This window comes from Epinephelus fuscoguttatus, linkage group LG19 (genome assembly GCF_011397635.1).
Source record: "Epinephelus fuscoguttatus linkage group LG19, E.fuscoguttatus.final_Chr_v1".
NCBI lineage: Eukaryota > Metazoa > Chordata > Actinopteri > Perciformes > Serranidae > Epinephelus > Epinephelus fuscoguttatus.
Window position 1 is genome coordinate 10,903,390 of NC_064770.1, and position 15,046 is coordinate 10,918,435.

The following is a 15,046-nucleotide window of genomic DNA, read 5'->3' on the forward strand; positions in this document are numbered from 1 at the left end:
GTTACAAAACACAGGACTTTACCCTGAACACCAGTGTTTGGAACCATCACTTTAAGGTGCCATGTAAACCTAACCTTTGTAACGTTAGGTTGAGTATGTAACATCATTCATGGGGTGATAATTCAGTGGGATATCATATGAATCATTGGATGAGGATATGTTGTAGGATTTGCATCTGAGACCTGCCAAATCCTCTCTGGACACACATGCACCCAGTCTGAGTATCCAAAAAACTGCATCGAGAAACTGAGTTGCATGTGTAACAAAAAAAATCTAATTTTAAGACAAATAATATAAAGAAGACTGACAGATACATAATTTTACAGAACATATAAAGTCTAAATATTCAGCACACAGGTGACACTTCCCATGGGAACAGTTCCATGGTGACCATCTTGGAAACTAAAGAGCCACCTCTTTATTCATTGTTCACAATGCCAAGCACACAGTCGGTCTAAAAATGGTAAGAAAGCTGTTGTCTCCAAGCACCTTTCTCTCCCAGGAAACTTAGGAAAAGCTTTCTCCAGAAGGTCACAAGTATCGACTTGCATTTTTGGACATGATCACAGATGCAGCTGTGTGTAGGGAACAAAAAACCAAATGGAGAGAGAAGTTGCCGTTTGACCACACATTTTAACGGACTAGAAAATAAACTGGATTAAGTGTGAAACCTTACAAAGGCTGTCTTTAAGTAAATGGTTGTTTAGTCACATGCTGGGGATTGCTTTAACTCTGCCAGTCTTTTGAAAGTGTGAGAACTGAAAAGCACCACTTCTCAAATGCCACATTTGATTACATGTTTATGGTTGCATAAAGAACAACGCTGAAAAAAATGTGGCTATTCCATCTGTTGCTTTCTATTTGTCCTGTGTTGGTTTGTAAATAACTGTCTGTGGCTCATTGTTAAGTAGCTTAAAAAGGCAGTGGGGTGGAACCACTGAAAAAAAGCACTGCAAACATCTGTGCTCTTTTGAATGAAAAGCAAAAAAAAAAAAAAAGAAAAAAAAGAATAATACCTCTGATGGAAGAGGCAGTTAAAAAGACCGAAGCTACAGGGAGCCTGCCTTCGCTTGCTGAATAAAACTCCACGAACTATTGGAATTAAAACACGTTCCAAAGGGTCAGTATCATGAGAGCTGAAGTGAAACTTGAACTTCAGGGCTCTGTACCAGCTGTACAACTCTTACAACTAACTTAACTTTATATTTCAGTACGACTAACATGCAGTTATCTTTTCCGAGCTGCAGTTTATAAGCATCGCTGCCTGTTTGCCGTTTATCTAACCTAATAAATAGTTGTGTTACACTCTCATTTTGTTAGTCAGAAAGTCACAGACCACAGCCGTGGAAGTGGCTGGCAAACAAGGAAGCAAGATACAGACACTGAGAGATTTACTACCCAGCAAGGTTAGCAAGAGAGACAGACAGACAGGCTAGAGAGCGATGCACTGCAAGCTAAGTGACTCTTATTTGCTAACTTCAAACTTTGATAGAAGAGAACAGTTTACTGCTGTCCTGGCAATTCACTCTTTTCTCTCTTTTCCTGGCTAGAAGGGTAGCTCTACTTCATCCCCTCATGGAAGTTGTAAACTTTAACACTCCCTTTGATACAAAGGGGTGTCACGGCCTTGGCCGTAATGAGGGGAGGCGGGGCCCTTGTGTAATTTGCTGGGAATGTGCAACTTGCATATTGAGCGTAGTGAGCGTAGGATCACCTGGCTGTGTGTGCGAGACATTTCAAGCATCCTATGGGGCCCTGTGCCAGCTGTGGGACCTTTTGCGGCCACTTTTTTCATTTATGCAGCCTGCTGGCTCTGGTGTAAGGTGCTAGGTGACTTACTCAAATACTAATGCTTCTACCCTGTTTCATCTACTGATGAAATGTCTAAAGTTTGCCACAGATCTGATTTAACGCTTTTAACCAAACTCCCATATGAAATGTCATCAGTTTGGACGACAGAGGCCACAGTGCAGTTGTAAAAATATCAGCTTGCCTTCAGTAATTACGACTGAGATGAATAGTAATGCCAACAGCTAGCTAGCTAGTGCTAACACTAATGTGTCCCAGCATCACAAGTTAGAAAGAAAGGTATTCTGGGACTTAACAACTTCGCCAAGCGCTTTAGCCTATATATTTTCCAACTGTACAGCACATTGGCATTTTAACACATCATAATTAAATAGAACAAAGATAATGAGTACATGCCAGCTGAGAAAATGAGGTCTTACCTCGTGAAACTAGGTCTGTAGTCAGTTTGTTTTTCAGAAGGTAACCAGAACCTCTTCTGGGTCGCTAGCTGCTCTGAGTTATGTGAAAATTGTCGCTCTAATGTTCCTAATATTTATCCTGGTGTGCAGAGGTGGAGCCAGACGTTGTAAACATTCGGTGCTCAGAGCAAACCTCTGGAGGGGTATGGGTCATGCTCCCCTGGGAACATTTTTTCACTATTTACAGCAGCTATATACATAACTCAACAAATGATGAGGATGACTCATTTTCACACCTGTCATCTAAAAAGAGGCAAACTTGTCTGATCTTACTATTTTTAAATTACATAACATAGCCTTGGTAGGGTGGGAGTTTGGTGTAAACAGCATTAATAAAATTGAAATGCATTTTGGTTATACTATGCTGCAGTACATGTTCACAGAATGAATGTTTTGCTGACAAATTTGCTACCTTTAAATCCATGGCATAATGACTTGGGCCCAGACCAACAGATTCATGTTTACTCAATTATATTAGATTTCTTTAGGGAATAGCATAGTTTCTGGGCTGTCAAGAAATCATTTGGGGCTGGAGCCCTGGTTGTCACCCCACCACTCTGCCCCTGCCAGTGACAATAATTTTTCACAGCTCTTGAACTCGTTTAATCTGACTTAAAGGGGCAATAAGCGGATATTCATCATTTCTAGATTGAAGAAATTAAAAAATCGCTATGTGAAGAACTAGAAGTGTAATTTCATCTGGAGTATAGCATGACGTCACACACCCTCTCTCTGTGTTTATCTCCAGCCCCTTGTTTACGAGCCGGTCTGGCTGCGCATTCATGTACCGTCATGTAAATCGCTGCCTCCTCCCTCCTCTCGGAGCCCTTGGCCCTCCCTCCCTATAAAAGGCTACAGCCAGTGAGCAATGGCAGCGCGTATTTTCGAAGCGAAATGGCGGAGAGCGGAACGTTCACCTGAAGACGACCAGGATCCGACATTACCTCTAAAGAAACAACGGTCGTTGGCGAAGAAGTTGTTGGATAAAGAAAGGGACAGAACTCGGATTAACATTGGTCTTGCATTTCCAAGGTGGAGAGCACTGTGAGAGCTAAAGGGGCTACAGTCTGACTCGGAGCTAGCTCTTCTTCTCCTGGACAGGTAACATTAAGTAACAACACAAAGTCAAATGTCTGTTTTAATTAGTGTTACAGTTACGTTAGGCACATGTGGCTGTGTCGATTCAATTAAATTTAACGTTACAATCGTAGCATGGGCTAATGTCCGGAGCTTGAGTTATTAGCAGCTTGGCCGCAGCAATGGGTCAGGCCTTACGATCGTGTTAGGTGAGTAGCCCGGCAGCCCAGCTAACATTTACAATTAGCATTGTAAAATGTATCATCGCTCTCACTCACAGAGAAGAGTAGGAACGTTAGCGTTAGCTCCCAGTGTTAGCACTAGCCAGGATCCGGCGATGGCTCTAGCCGAGTCGGCTGCCACCGGCTACTGGAGTAACTCACAGTTATGGAGCGCTTCTACCAGCTCTTCTAGTCACTGAGCCTCGCCTCCATCTCAGCAAATATATTACATTTATTAAGTACCATCATCATTGAAGTAGGCAGGGGAATAGCTAAACACAGCAGAGACCGAGAGTGAGTGTAAGACATCCCTAACTGCTAAACTAAGTTTAGACGAGGCGAGTGGGGCGTGGGGCGGTGGTGGTGGAGAGCAGAGGTAGTGGAGGTGTGGCTCATGACACACTTTGTTTTGGTCTACAGGCAGTGCACAACAGCAAACCTAGTGGTGAAACGATTTTGCTTTTTGCCCCTTTCAGCTTTTTTTTTGATGTGCAAGTAGCACTATAATATCTCACCAAGGTTAACAGTAATTGAGCAAGATAACTGATTCAAATTACTTTTTTGTCAAACACAAAGGTGTTAAGTGGTTAGGAAATCACACAAATCCCCAAAACGACTTTCATAGTCACACTGATCACTATCATGAAGTCATTCAATTCTTGTGATGATAGCTTTCAACAAAATAAATGTCTATTTGTGATACTACTTATTTCATAAAGATGATAATGATTAAATCGACGATTACAACACATGATGTGCTTTAATAGTCTGTAAACAAACAGAAAATGCACAAGAACAGTCATATTATGTTGTTTTGAAGCCTTTAAATTAGTCTCCAGTTATTTGTGCAATTACACAGACACCTGTTTCATTCATTCCACATTTAGCTGTATTATAAAAAAACCCTTCTCTTTGACTATGAAAGACAACTAGCCCTAAATGAAAAGGACAACAAAGCCTTTATGGCAGCAAATGAACCTCACAACAGTTTAAAAGTGGCTATAGAGTTATGCTGCATGAACAGGAAATATTGCACATTGATAAAAAGGCTCTTGGGATGACATCATTATTAATTAAGTGAAAAGAAGTTTGTGAAAATTAGATGAGTGAGGTGGAAGGGTACAGATATCTGTCTGAAGCGGTCTACTGAACAATTAACACCCCCCCCTCACCCATAGCTATCAAATATACTTCATTACCTGCAAGCACTCTCCAAGGAAAGGAAAAAAAAATCATATATGTACAAAGACAATAATTTTAGGGGAAAAAAAAGACAATCTCTAATTGACATCATTTAATACAGACCTGGCATTAAAGAAGAAAGTAGCACATCAAGTTTAAAATAAGTTAAAGAAATGAATTTGTTGAACTCATTTGGCCGACTTCCCACGTCCCTACAAGGTCAACATCATTAAAAAACCCCATAAAGACAGCCAACTTAGGAAAAAATGTGCAACAAGACATGAGCGCATTTCAACATAAATATGGATTCATGAGTAATGAGACATTGCTCTCCTGCCATTGAAAAAAGACAGTTCCAAATACAAATAACATCGTAACAAGTCTTTATATACAGTAGCATACAACTCAAATATCTGATCATAGAAACAGCAATGTTCCTGATATTTTACTTCTACAGTAAGGTCAAGTTATAATCTGATTAATGTTATCACTAAGAGACACCCACAACTTTGATAATTCTTGCCATTTTGGGAATGGACAGTGCAAGTCTAAGAAACACAAATATTTTCTTACTAAAGACCCTTTTTTGACCCTCAAACTGTTTGACAGTAAACATACATACTGTCAAGGTTTTTGGACTCTTCGGTAGAGGTCTTCACAGGTCGAAAATTTTGGACACGATTGGCAGTGTGCTTGTAGAAGAGCTACCCAAACCAATTCACAATTCATCTTTAAAAAATTGGGTCTTCAGTGTTTTTCCTTGGGATTTACTCATCTGGACATATATTTCAGAATTTGGGACTGAAATGGTCTTGATTAAGCATGTTGACAAACAGATCGAGACCCTACCTGGATATTTCTGGTTTGTGTCTTAAGACGCGTTTCCACCAAACGCTTTAGGTATAGTACCCTTAGAACGGGTACAAATCCTGTATGGGGATTAAACAAAACCCTGGATCTGTTAGTGTTTCCACCTAAGACAGTACTCTTAAATATAGGTGGGGTTATTACTTGATATGTCACTGCTCTCTCCAGCACTTGCTGTATTTTCTCTTCACAGGCAATGCAGAGGAACGTCAGCACCGTGCTAAACAGGGTTGTACGTAGACATTTTCAGAACAAACAAGAATAGGCTGGAGTATTTGGGGTCTCTGTTGCAATTGATGGAATATTTAAAAATAGCGACTCTGCACAATGAGTCCTTAGAGCAAGAGTGTACATTTTCTCATGACCAAACAAGGAACTAGTGTTTCCAGCTACACCTTTTAGTACTGGATCGGTGTGCTAGGTCCCTCAACAGAGAGGTGACAAAAAAAAGGGACAGAATGGAACTGTTCTTTAGGAACCATCTACAATTCTCAACGATGGAAACACACGCTAACCGTTCTAATGTGTAACGAATTGAACTGAACCAGACTGCTTGGTGGAAACGAGGCTTTGATGAGTAGAAACCAAGTGAACCCATGAAGACCTCTACTTTCCAGTTCATGAACAGCTGAGAACATAAGATCTTTATACACACTTATAAGCCCATAAACCTTCATCAAAGCTAATTTAGGTAATGTGACTACTGTAACAAATGTCCAATAGAAACCTCTAGTATGTAATGATTGTTTAACCTTTGAAGTTTGAGACCACTGTCATTGAATTTAGTGTTTTTGAGGTATATGTACTGTATCATCTATCACTGTACAGGTTTTTACTGCTGGTTCTGCTGGTAAACTATAATCAGTAATATTGCACAAAAAGCTAAGACAACAAGATGTGACAAAAGCATGATTGTTCAATTAAGAGCACATGGGATTCCATGATAAGGCATTGCTTTAATGAAAACATCTGGACAAACTGTTCACAGTTTTAATTAATGCTCGACTGACTAGCGATTATGACGTCCTCTTTAGTACTGATTGTTTCAGTCAACACAAAACTACAACTCAACCTATTCCCCCCTTAGTTCCCACACAACAAGTACCTGATATGTAAAGATGGAAGCAGCTGGCCAGTCACAAACCAAGCAGAGTGGGCGGGGGAGGGTCATCCTCGTGGATGACAAAGCAAAGGAGATGTGTGAACAGAAATTAAGCTAATTCAGACAACCACCAGGCTCCAGTTTCACCTGTGGATTTACGTCTGCAGACTGAAGCTGCCATTCAATGGTGGTGAGAGGTTGTTTCATACACAATAATTCTATGCTACAAGCACAGTTAAAAAAAGAAAAATACTCCCCATATACATATTACATCCACATATTTTGCAGACATCTGTGGAAATAATATCAATTTGGGATCTTTGCCTTATCTAAAATTAAAATTATTTATTGAGAATCTATGATAGATTCCAGGTGGGAGAAAATAAAACAAAAATGTCAAAGGGCCAGCTTTTCTTGTTTTAATGCTGCTAACATAGCCTATTTACAATCATCTATTGTATGCAACAGAAATAGCCTCTGTTTTCACTAATAAGCTGATATGTCCTGGCCGTTTACCAAAGAAGAAGAGTAAAATAAACCCAACAAAAAAAGGGAATTCATTAATTGTGCTTTTTAACCCACAAATCCACTTCATCGTTGAAATGGGACAATTTCAAGAGGCACCACTTGAAGTGCTTACATCAGTCAATGAGAATCTCTAAAGCTATAACAAGGACTGAAAATACAAATAGTAAATATAGTATATTTATATATTTATAAAGTTGATACAATTCCCTTCCAGTCCCATGTCCAGTTTAAAAAATATTTTCTTCAGGCTGTCAAACGTCTGGCATGAAGGATCCCTCTGTGTCAACGCGCAAAGCCCTTATGATGCTCTAAGAGAAAGATGTCTTTGCCGGGGTTGATTCTGGATGACACAGGAAGCTTGTGCTAAAAAGCAGGAAGAGTTTTAATGTAGGAGGTTGTTTTAAGTAGAAGACAGAACACCTCTGCTGAGGAGACTTGCTGATTTTGGAGATTTCTGTTGACGTCCGTGATGTGTTTCAGGAATCCTTCAGCTAACCACTCTGCGGTTAAACCGTTACTTCGTTCTTACTGGCAGTGCGGTATGTGTGGTGGTGGCCAGGAATGTACTGTAGGTGGTCCACCGTGTGTGTTCGTCGGTTGGCAAACGCCTGCCTCTTAGACGTGGTTGCTTGGTGGTTGACCGTCAGCGTGTTGTAGGAGTCGTTAGAGGCACTGGGTTGAGAGTGCATCTTGGTCATCTTGTGGCGGTCCATGACGGGCGTGACGGGCATTAGCATGTCGGCGTGAGACATAGCCCGTGCCATCGCCTTCTCCCGGAACTTGTCGCGCCTCATCGCCGGGGACAGCAAGGGATCCTGGGAGTGGAGGCGGTCTGCTGACAGTAGCTGCTCCTCTGAGAGGTGCCGGCTGCTGCTGTATGCGGCAGCCGCCATGACGCCGTATGAAGATAAGCCGTAATCTCCACGACGTGGCGTCCTGGGAGGAGACAAGACGTGGTCCTGGGACATGGCCCTCTGGACTCGGCGGGGACGCTGGCGCTGCTGGTGCTGTTGGGGATCTGCGTTCAGCTTCACCAAGTGGGTTGGTCCCCGGCCACCAAAGTCAGGATGATGATGCTTCCTCGTGTAGTAGTCATCTATGTCCTTATCACCTGAGGAGCAAAAAGACAAAGGTAATCAGAGAGAGACAACACTATGAAGACTTCTGGCTTGCTCTGAGTAAGTAAACCCTTGTACAATATGAATGTGCTTTCCACTCTAGTTAGTGAGTCCAGCATTTCCTAGGAGGCCATTCAATAACACTAACAGCCCTGGTGCATTTGAAACAAAATCATGCATGGATTGCAAGCTGTAGTACAAATCTGGGGAATTTTTTTGTCACAGTTAGGCAGCAAGATCACAAAAAATATTTGAACTGAGTAATGACACAGTACCAAGGATGCAATTATATTTATACTAATGCCTGCTTTTCAGTTCAGTTCTTTATCAATTGCCTTTTTGATTCCTGGTCAGTTTTCTGTTGGTAAAATTGGGCCTACACAGGTTTAATTGAGACTGAAGACAGTGTAGCTGCGTGGCACTAGTATCATTATAATACTGAATATTAATTCTCGGTATAGATGTGCTGCTCAATTCGAAAGTAGTGGCACTCATTTGTAGAGTGTCATGGCATTGCTGGTGTTTAAGCTCATGTCATGTAGAAAGATGTTTCAGCATATTGCTGCTGTTTCCACCTTAACTTGAAATTGAAACAGTTTCTTCCTCTGCATCATGAATCCTTCTTGCTGCATGCAGCAGCATAGACGCAGGGGTCTGGCGTCAGGGAAGCATGCCAGCGTTGATAAAAGTCAATAAGGTTGAGGGCATACACCACCAATTGATTGGCCAATGTGGAACTTCTTCTCCATTCCCATCCTCACACAGTACCAGGGGCCTGTTTCACCACATTTAAATTCATTGACAATTTTTCACATTGAAAGTTTTCACACCAAGGCCAACTCAGATTTAGCTTCCCACAAATGATTCACGTTTGGTCTGAAAAGACCTTTACAACTAGCAACCGGCAGTTTGCAGCACGAGATAATTTCCTGTTAATTTTGACACATTTCATTGATTAAACAGAAGTTTCTGCATGAGCGTGCAGGAGCCCTGTTGGACTTGCAAAGTTATTTGCAATTTGCAAGCACCAATCATTTGTGATGCTGCCACAGTTTGAAATCTGCATGTAAGCAGTGCTCAGACATTACTCTTGTGAAAAAGGCCATGGACCACCTGGGCCAAGAGTGGTTGTAAAGCATTAGAGAGGAATATGTTGATGCATCTAGTCTCAATTATATTTGTCCTACACCTTGTGGCTGCTGCTGAAGGGATGGTGTGATAATGATAATCAACACATATAGTTTAATTGTCCACAGTTTGAATGGTTTTGTCCTCTTTTTTCATGAAAAAACAGAACAACAGCAGACTCATCAGTGTAGTTGTCCTTCAGTGCAGAGAGGACTCATCAGCATGCTACAATACTCAATAGTTCATAAGCTGGTTGTGCCTGAATGGGCAACCAGTTGTTTAAATCCCCTGCCAGAAAGCAGGTCGGGCTCTCCGCTGGGTGTTCCTAATGGCGAAGTCATTTACGGCTGTATTAACCACAGGCGGCAATCAGCTCTTGGCAGACTTTTATCTACCTGTTTTTGGCAGTGCTGGCTCACAGGGGGACACTACCACAGAAGCTCACTGATTAACTGTTGCGGCTGAGGGGTCGTTACCTCTGCAGTAGTTAATTATTGCAGAACACTGAGGTCGAATGGCTGTTTTAGGACCATACCACGCTTCACCGAGTCGTGGAGAAGAGGGATGATGGGAATTGTTTGTGTGGATGCTTGGCTGCTCTGGGAGAGATGTCATGCCTGGATACAGAAGGTCACCTTATTGTCCCTCCATGAGTGGTTTCATGTCCACTGCTCTGTGCATTCCCAATGCAAGAGGCCTAACTTTGGCCTGTGGCGATGTGCTCCAGCATTTTTCCCTGAAGGCTTGGTTTGGATGTGACATTATGGCAGGAAATGTCACCAAACTCAACCAGAGGCTACAAGTATACACACAATCGAGAAGCTGTGGCCCATAGCTCCATCAATAGGTCAAACTCCAGTCACTGTGTGAGATCTGTAACGATTATACACTTAAATGTTAATGTGGCAGGAATGCATTATGCCCTGCTATGATGCGAAAAGACAAATAACATACATTTTAAAATAAAAGGCAAGTTTCAGGTAAAAGCCAGAGGACTGGTGACTGACACCAAGTAAAAACAAGTACAGTATGTGCACACTATGTTTTTTGAAAAATGAAATTTATGTAATTACTCTATTATTACAGAACATTATATATATATATATATATATATATATATATATATATATATATATATATATATATATATTGTGTGTACATATGTACATATATTTCATATATAGAAATTCAATATGTTTATAAATTATATTTCCATATGGGCAGGAAATTGAGGGGTTATGCTTCTTGAGTTCCTGGAAGCCTTTTAATGCAAATCTGTGTGTTGAGTGTGTTCATGTCCATTGATGCAGTGACTTTACAGTGACTGACTGAAAAGCACATGCCACTGGAAATAATTCCTGAATGAAAAGATGTTTCTATTGAAAAGAGAAACTCCGAGCCAAAGAGTGGTGATTATGACAGAATTGTTGTTTGTAGTGGGGCGGCACGGTGGTGTGGTGGTTAGCACTCTCGCCTCACAGCAAGAGGGTTGCCGGTTCGATCCCGGGCGTGGGAGCCCTTCTGTGCGGAGTTTGCATGTTCTCCCCGTGTCAGCGTGGGTTCTCTCCGGGCACTCCGGCTTCCTCCCACAGTCCAAAGACATGCAGACTGGGGACTAGGTTAATTGATAACTCTAAATTGTCCGTAGGTGTGAATGTGAGCGTGAGTGGTTGTTTGTCTCTATGTGTCAGCCCTGTGATAGTCTGGCGACCTGTCCAGGGTGTACCCTGCCTCTCGCCCGATGTCAGCTCCAGCCCCCCCGCAACCCTCAAGAGGATGAAGCGGTTAGAAGATGAATGAATGAATGTTGTTTGTAGTACTGACAGACCAAGTGCCAAGGAAATGTACAATAATTTGAATGTATTATGACAATATGTAAACATTAAGGCAGTGTTGATTTGGAAGTAATTAGCATCAACAGCAAGTTAAAACAGAAAGGCTTCTTACTGAAATATAATACAGTAGAAATTAGCCCTCACTCTACCATTAACATAAATAGATTTGAGAATTCACTGTAATATTAATTTCAATGGGTTTCTCTGCTGCCTTAACATGTCAGACTACAAATGCACTTCCAAAACTGCCTTTTCCACCACTTGATTTAATACCTGCTTTTTATAAGTGTACACATGTTACAGCGTTTACACATTAAGCGACTGGAATGATTTAACACGGGCGATGCATATTGCTCCATCTCATCTCTGCGGTGCTGATAAAATGCAGCACTTTACAATTAACATGATTGCGAGAGGGTAAAGGGTCCCAAACGTGAAGCGGAGCTGCAAACAGGAAATAGCTAACAACAGCTAATTAAACCCCAGCTCCCACTCTGCTAGATTAGATTCAATATAACCAGTATATTTATGTGTCAGCTATTGATCACAGAAGACCGTAATCATATAATGCACTAACACTGGTGAAACTGGTCGAACATCAATTATAAAGTGATTTTCAGAGAGGTTTGGAGCAGGAGCGGTGAAATTAAAGGGGGACATGTAGCAATTTAATTACTGTTTTTTTTTTGGGGGGGAGGATTAAAGGTGGTTTGTTTGTTCTTAAAGGTGTTTTAATCCCTTTTAGGGTGATTAAGGTGAAAGACAACAAAGCCAAACAAGATTTGTTTCTCCTCCTTTTTGCAGCCTCCTTGGAGGAGCTGAGCGGGTCACTTAGAGCAGCGTCCTCAATCTCTGCCTTGTTGACATCACTGAAGGACAGACAGATTGGAGGAGCAGCCACACACACAAGCACGCAGATAAACCGTACTGATTTAATTTAGTCATCATCATCTCTCCAGATGGTTTAATTAAAATCACAACTAATTATATTACTTTTAGGCTTGTTTCCAAAGACCTCACACATGCTTAAACCCACAATTTAATTTTTTTTTTCCGAGTGGAAGGGCTTTCTTAAAGGGACGACTTTGCTTGCTCGTGTGACAAATTCGGCAGACCTCCTGTCTCAAATTCGAAAAGCCTCTTTGTCGTCCGGTGTGATTCATCTCTGTGGTTTTCTGTGTGTGTACAAGGCTCCAGGAAGATAAGAGCAAAGCCCAGAGTTGATAAGGGAGAGAGAAGGCAAATGTATAAAAGACCAACGTTGAATGGGCTGAAAGGAGATTGCGCCGATGCATGTTTTTCTATCACACAACCCAATGACACATTTAAATAGCTTTCTCTGAGTGTGTAACGTCTTTTAAGATTCAAGGACAGTGAATGGTGCATTCACGTGCATTCCATACAACTGCATAGCAATTTGTAAATCTGCTATGCATTGAATTCATTCCTGCAAATAATGCTTTGAAGAGGAAAGTACAGCACAAGTACTCCCTAATGTTCTGCAGTGTTTTCTCTGATAAATCACTGTAAACACAGAGTAGCTTCTTAAGGCCAAAGGAAATGTTTTTAGAAAAGATTTTCTGTCAACAAATCGGTTAAATGCGATAACTCACAGCACAGTACACAAGCAAGCATACAGTGTGTTTCCACGGTTGCGCTTGAATCAATCGACTGACAAAGCGGCAACATGATGGCACACTTAGCAGCACATATTCAATGTCTGTTTACTTGAGTATATTTAGGAAAGTCTGAAGGTGAAAGCTGTGTGAGGAAAAATGTGCCATTCGATGAGTTCACTGACTCAAAGTAATTTTCATACTCAGATGAGAGGAGTCCAGCTGCGACCACAACGTCCCCCTATAATTCAACATTTTTAGCTCATCTGAAAGCGGTTCATCTCAAAAACTGACGCATGAAAAATGGATGGTCTCAAGTGGAGGATCTGAAGTGTAAGTAGTCGACTAAAAATGGAAGACTTTATAAAGTGTTTTTGTTCCTGGTGCTTTAAAAGGTTCTGTTTGAACCATGTTTGCAAAATTCTGCATCAGTTCGAAACAGAGATAAATGCAACAATAATTCTACTTTTTATACACCTTGGCATTATCTAAACAGAGTATTCAGATTAAAGAAACGAGTAACACTATCTGCATTGCACATTTTCACCCTTTGTCACTCGTTATACTGCAAACTAGGGTATAACAGATAATCAGGCCCACTGCAACGATTAGCAATGGCCAGGCTGCCTTTTCAAATTCAACTATTGTTTTACCAATTAAATCCCACTGTAAATGCCCAAAAAAATAATTTCTAACCCTTTAAAACCCATTCTGCTAGATAACATGATCTGTCAAAAAATAGATTCTTTATACAAATATTTTGAAATATTTATTTGGACAGTTATCAGCCTGTTTTCATTCACAGGTCAGCAAATACCAGCACTTTGTCAGGCCCTTTGGAGTCTCATAGTTATGCACAGGGAACCCTTCAGTGTTTCTATAGCCCCTTTTACAATGCCAGATTTTCGGTAAATGTTGGGCTGTTTTACCGGTAAGCTGCGAGTGTTTAGACACACACAGCAGGATTGGCAAGTTGATCCGAGGTGCCCAATTTTCAGCCTCGTAGGGTAGTCATATTGGCGGAAACTTTGTGGTTTAAAAAGAACGAGGCGCCCTTCTGCCAGGGGAGGGGCTGTTGATGACTTGTGCAAGGAGCTGTTGATGACGCCGCATGTGGGACCCACTGGCGATGAATAAACAGGAAACAGCTGATAGCAGGAACTACAGTAAATATGAGCAAGTGGGGAGACAAAGAATTGTGCGCCCTCCTTGTCCTCGCAAACAAAGAGGCCATTAACTGTCAAATGACGGGGATGGTGAAGAACGGGCCGACTTACAAGAGAATCGCCGAAGGACTGACCAGCCGCGGCTTCCCTCAGAGTACGTCGCTGCTTTTACGTCACACGCTGAGCTACACGTTTTGTTACTTGCTCACGCCCCCCCCATTGCCCCGAAAAAGGCACATTCTGTATGAACAAAAGTAGGTAGGCGGCATTTTGCCAATGCTGAAAGAAGACTGATTGGGCTTTCCTGCAAATTTGCACAATTCCTATTTTAAAAGGGCTTATGTGATACACAGCCAAAGTACATTGTAACACATGGTTAATGTTGTGATGGCAACAAAACTACTTGGTTAGCTTTAGAAAAAATATTTTGTTTTGAGTTTAATTAAGTACGTGTGATATGTAATGCACCATGACGTAAGTATGTCACGCAGGCCATACGTAAATTATGTAACTTTACGTTCAAACAATGGTGACTTCTGGTTTTCCACAGGACATAGTTATGTAAATTACAAAATGTTACTTTAAACAGCATTGACCTTTGGTTCCATACGGGATGTAGGTATGTAAATTACATAACGTTACATTAAAACAAGACTAACTTTTGGTTTCAGACAAAACACGGACTGTAGTCTCTTGAGTGAAAGTCTGTGTCAGCATCAAGTTTTACAATGGAATTCATCGAAAGCTGAGATGCTAAAGGGTGCCTCTGGCATCAATATCACACACTTAGGGGCGTGAAAAAGTGTTAGCATTTGAAGATCTGGGGATGACATCAGGCTGTAGTTACTGTGTGGTCACTACACTTCTCTATTTCTGAATGAGGATCTGCTAAAATACATGGAGGAGGACACAAACACAACAAAACTGTCACTTGTCACT

At 41.3% G+C, this 15,046-nt stretch overlaps 1 protein-coding gene across 2 annotated transcripts in view; it reads right to left on the reverse strand.

The window, feature by feature from the left end:
* Positions 1-7,472: 7,472 nt before the first annotated feature.
* Positions 7,473-15,046, reverse strand: part of LOC125878977 (protein shisa-6) — a 101,962-nt gene continuing 94,388 nt past the window's right edge. For both annotated transcript variants that reach the window (XM_049560529.1, XM_049560528.1), the window contains one exon: positions 7,473-8,355. In XM_049560529.1, coding sequence (XP_049416486.1) covers positions 7,751-8,355 — 605 coding nt within the window. In that variant the 3' untranslated portion in view covers positions 7,473-7,750. The remainder of the gene's footprint in view (positions 8,356-15,046) is intronic.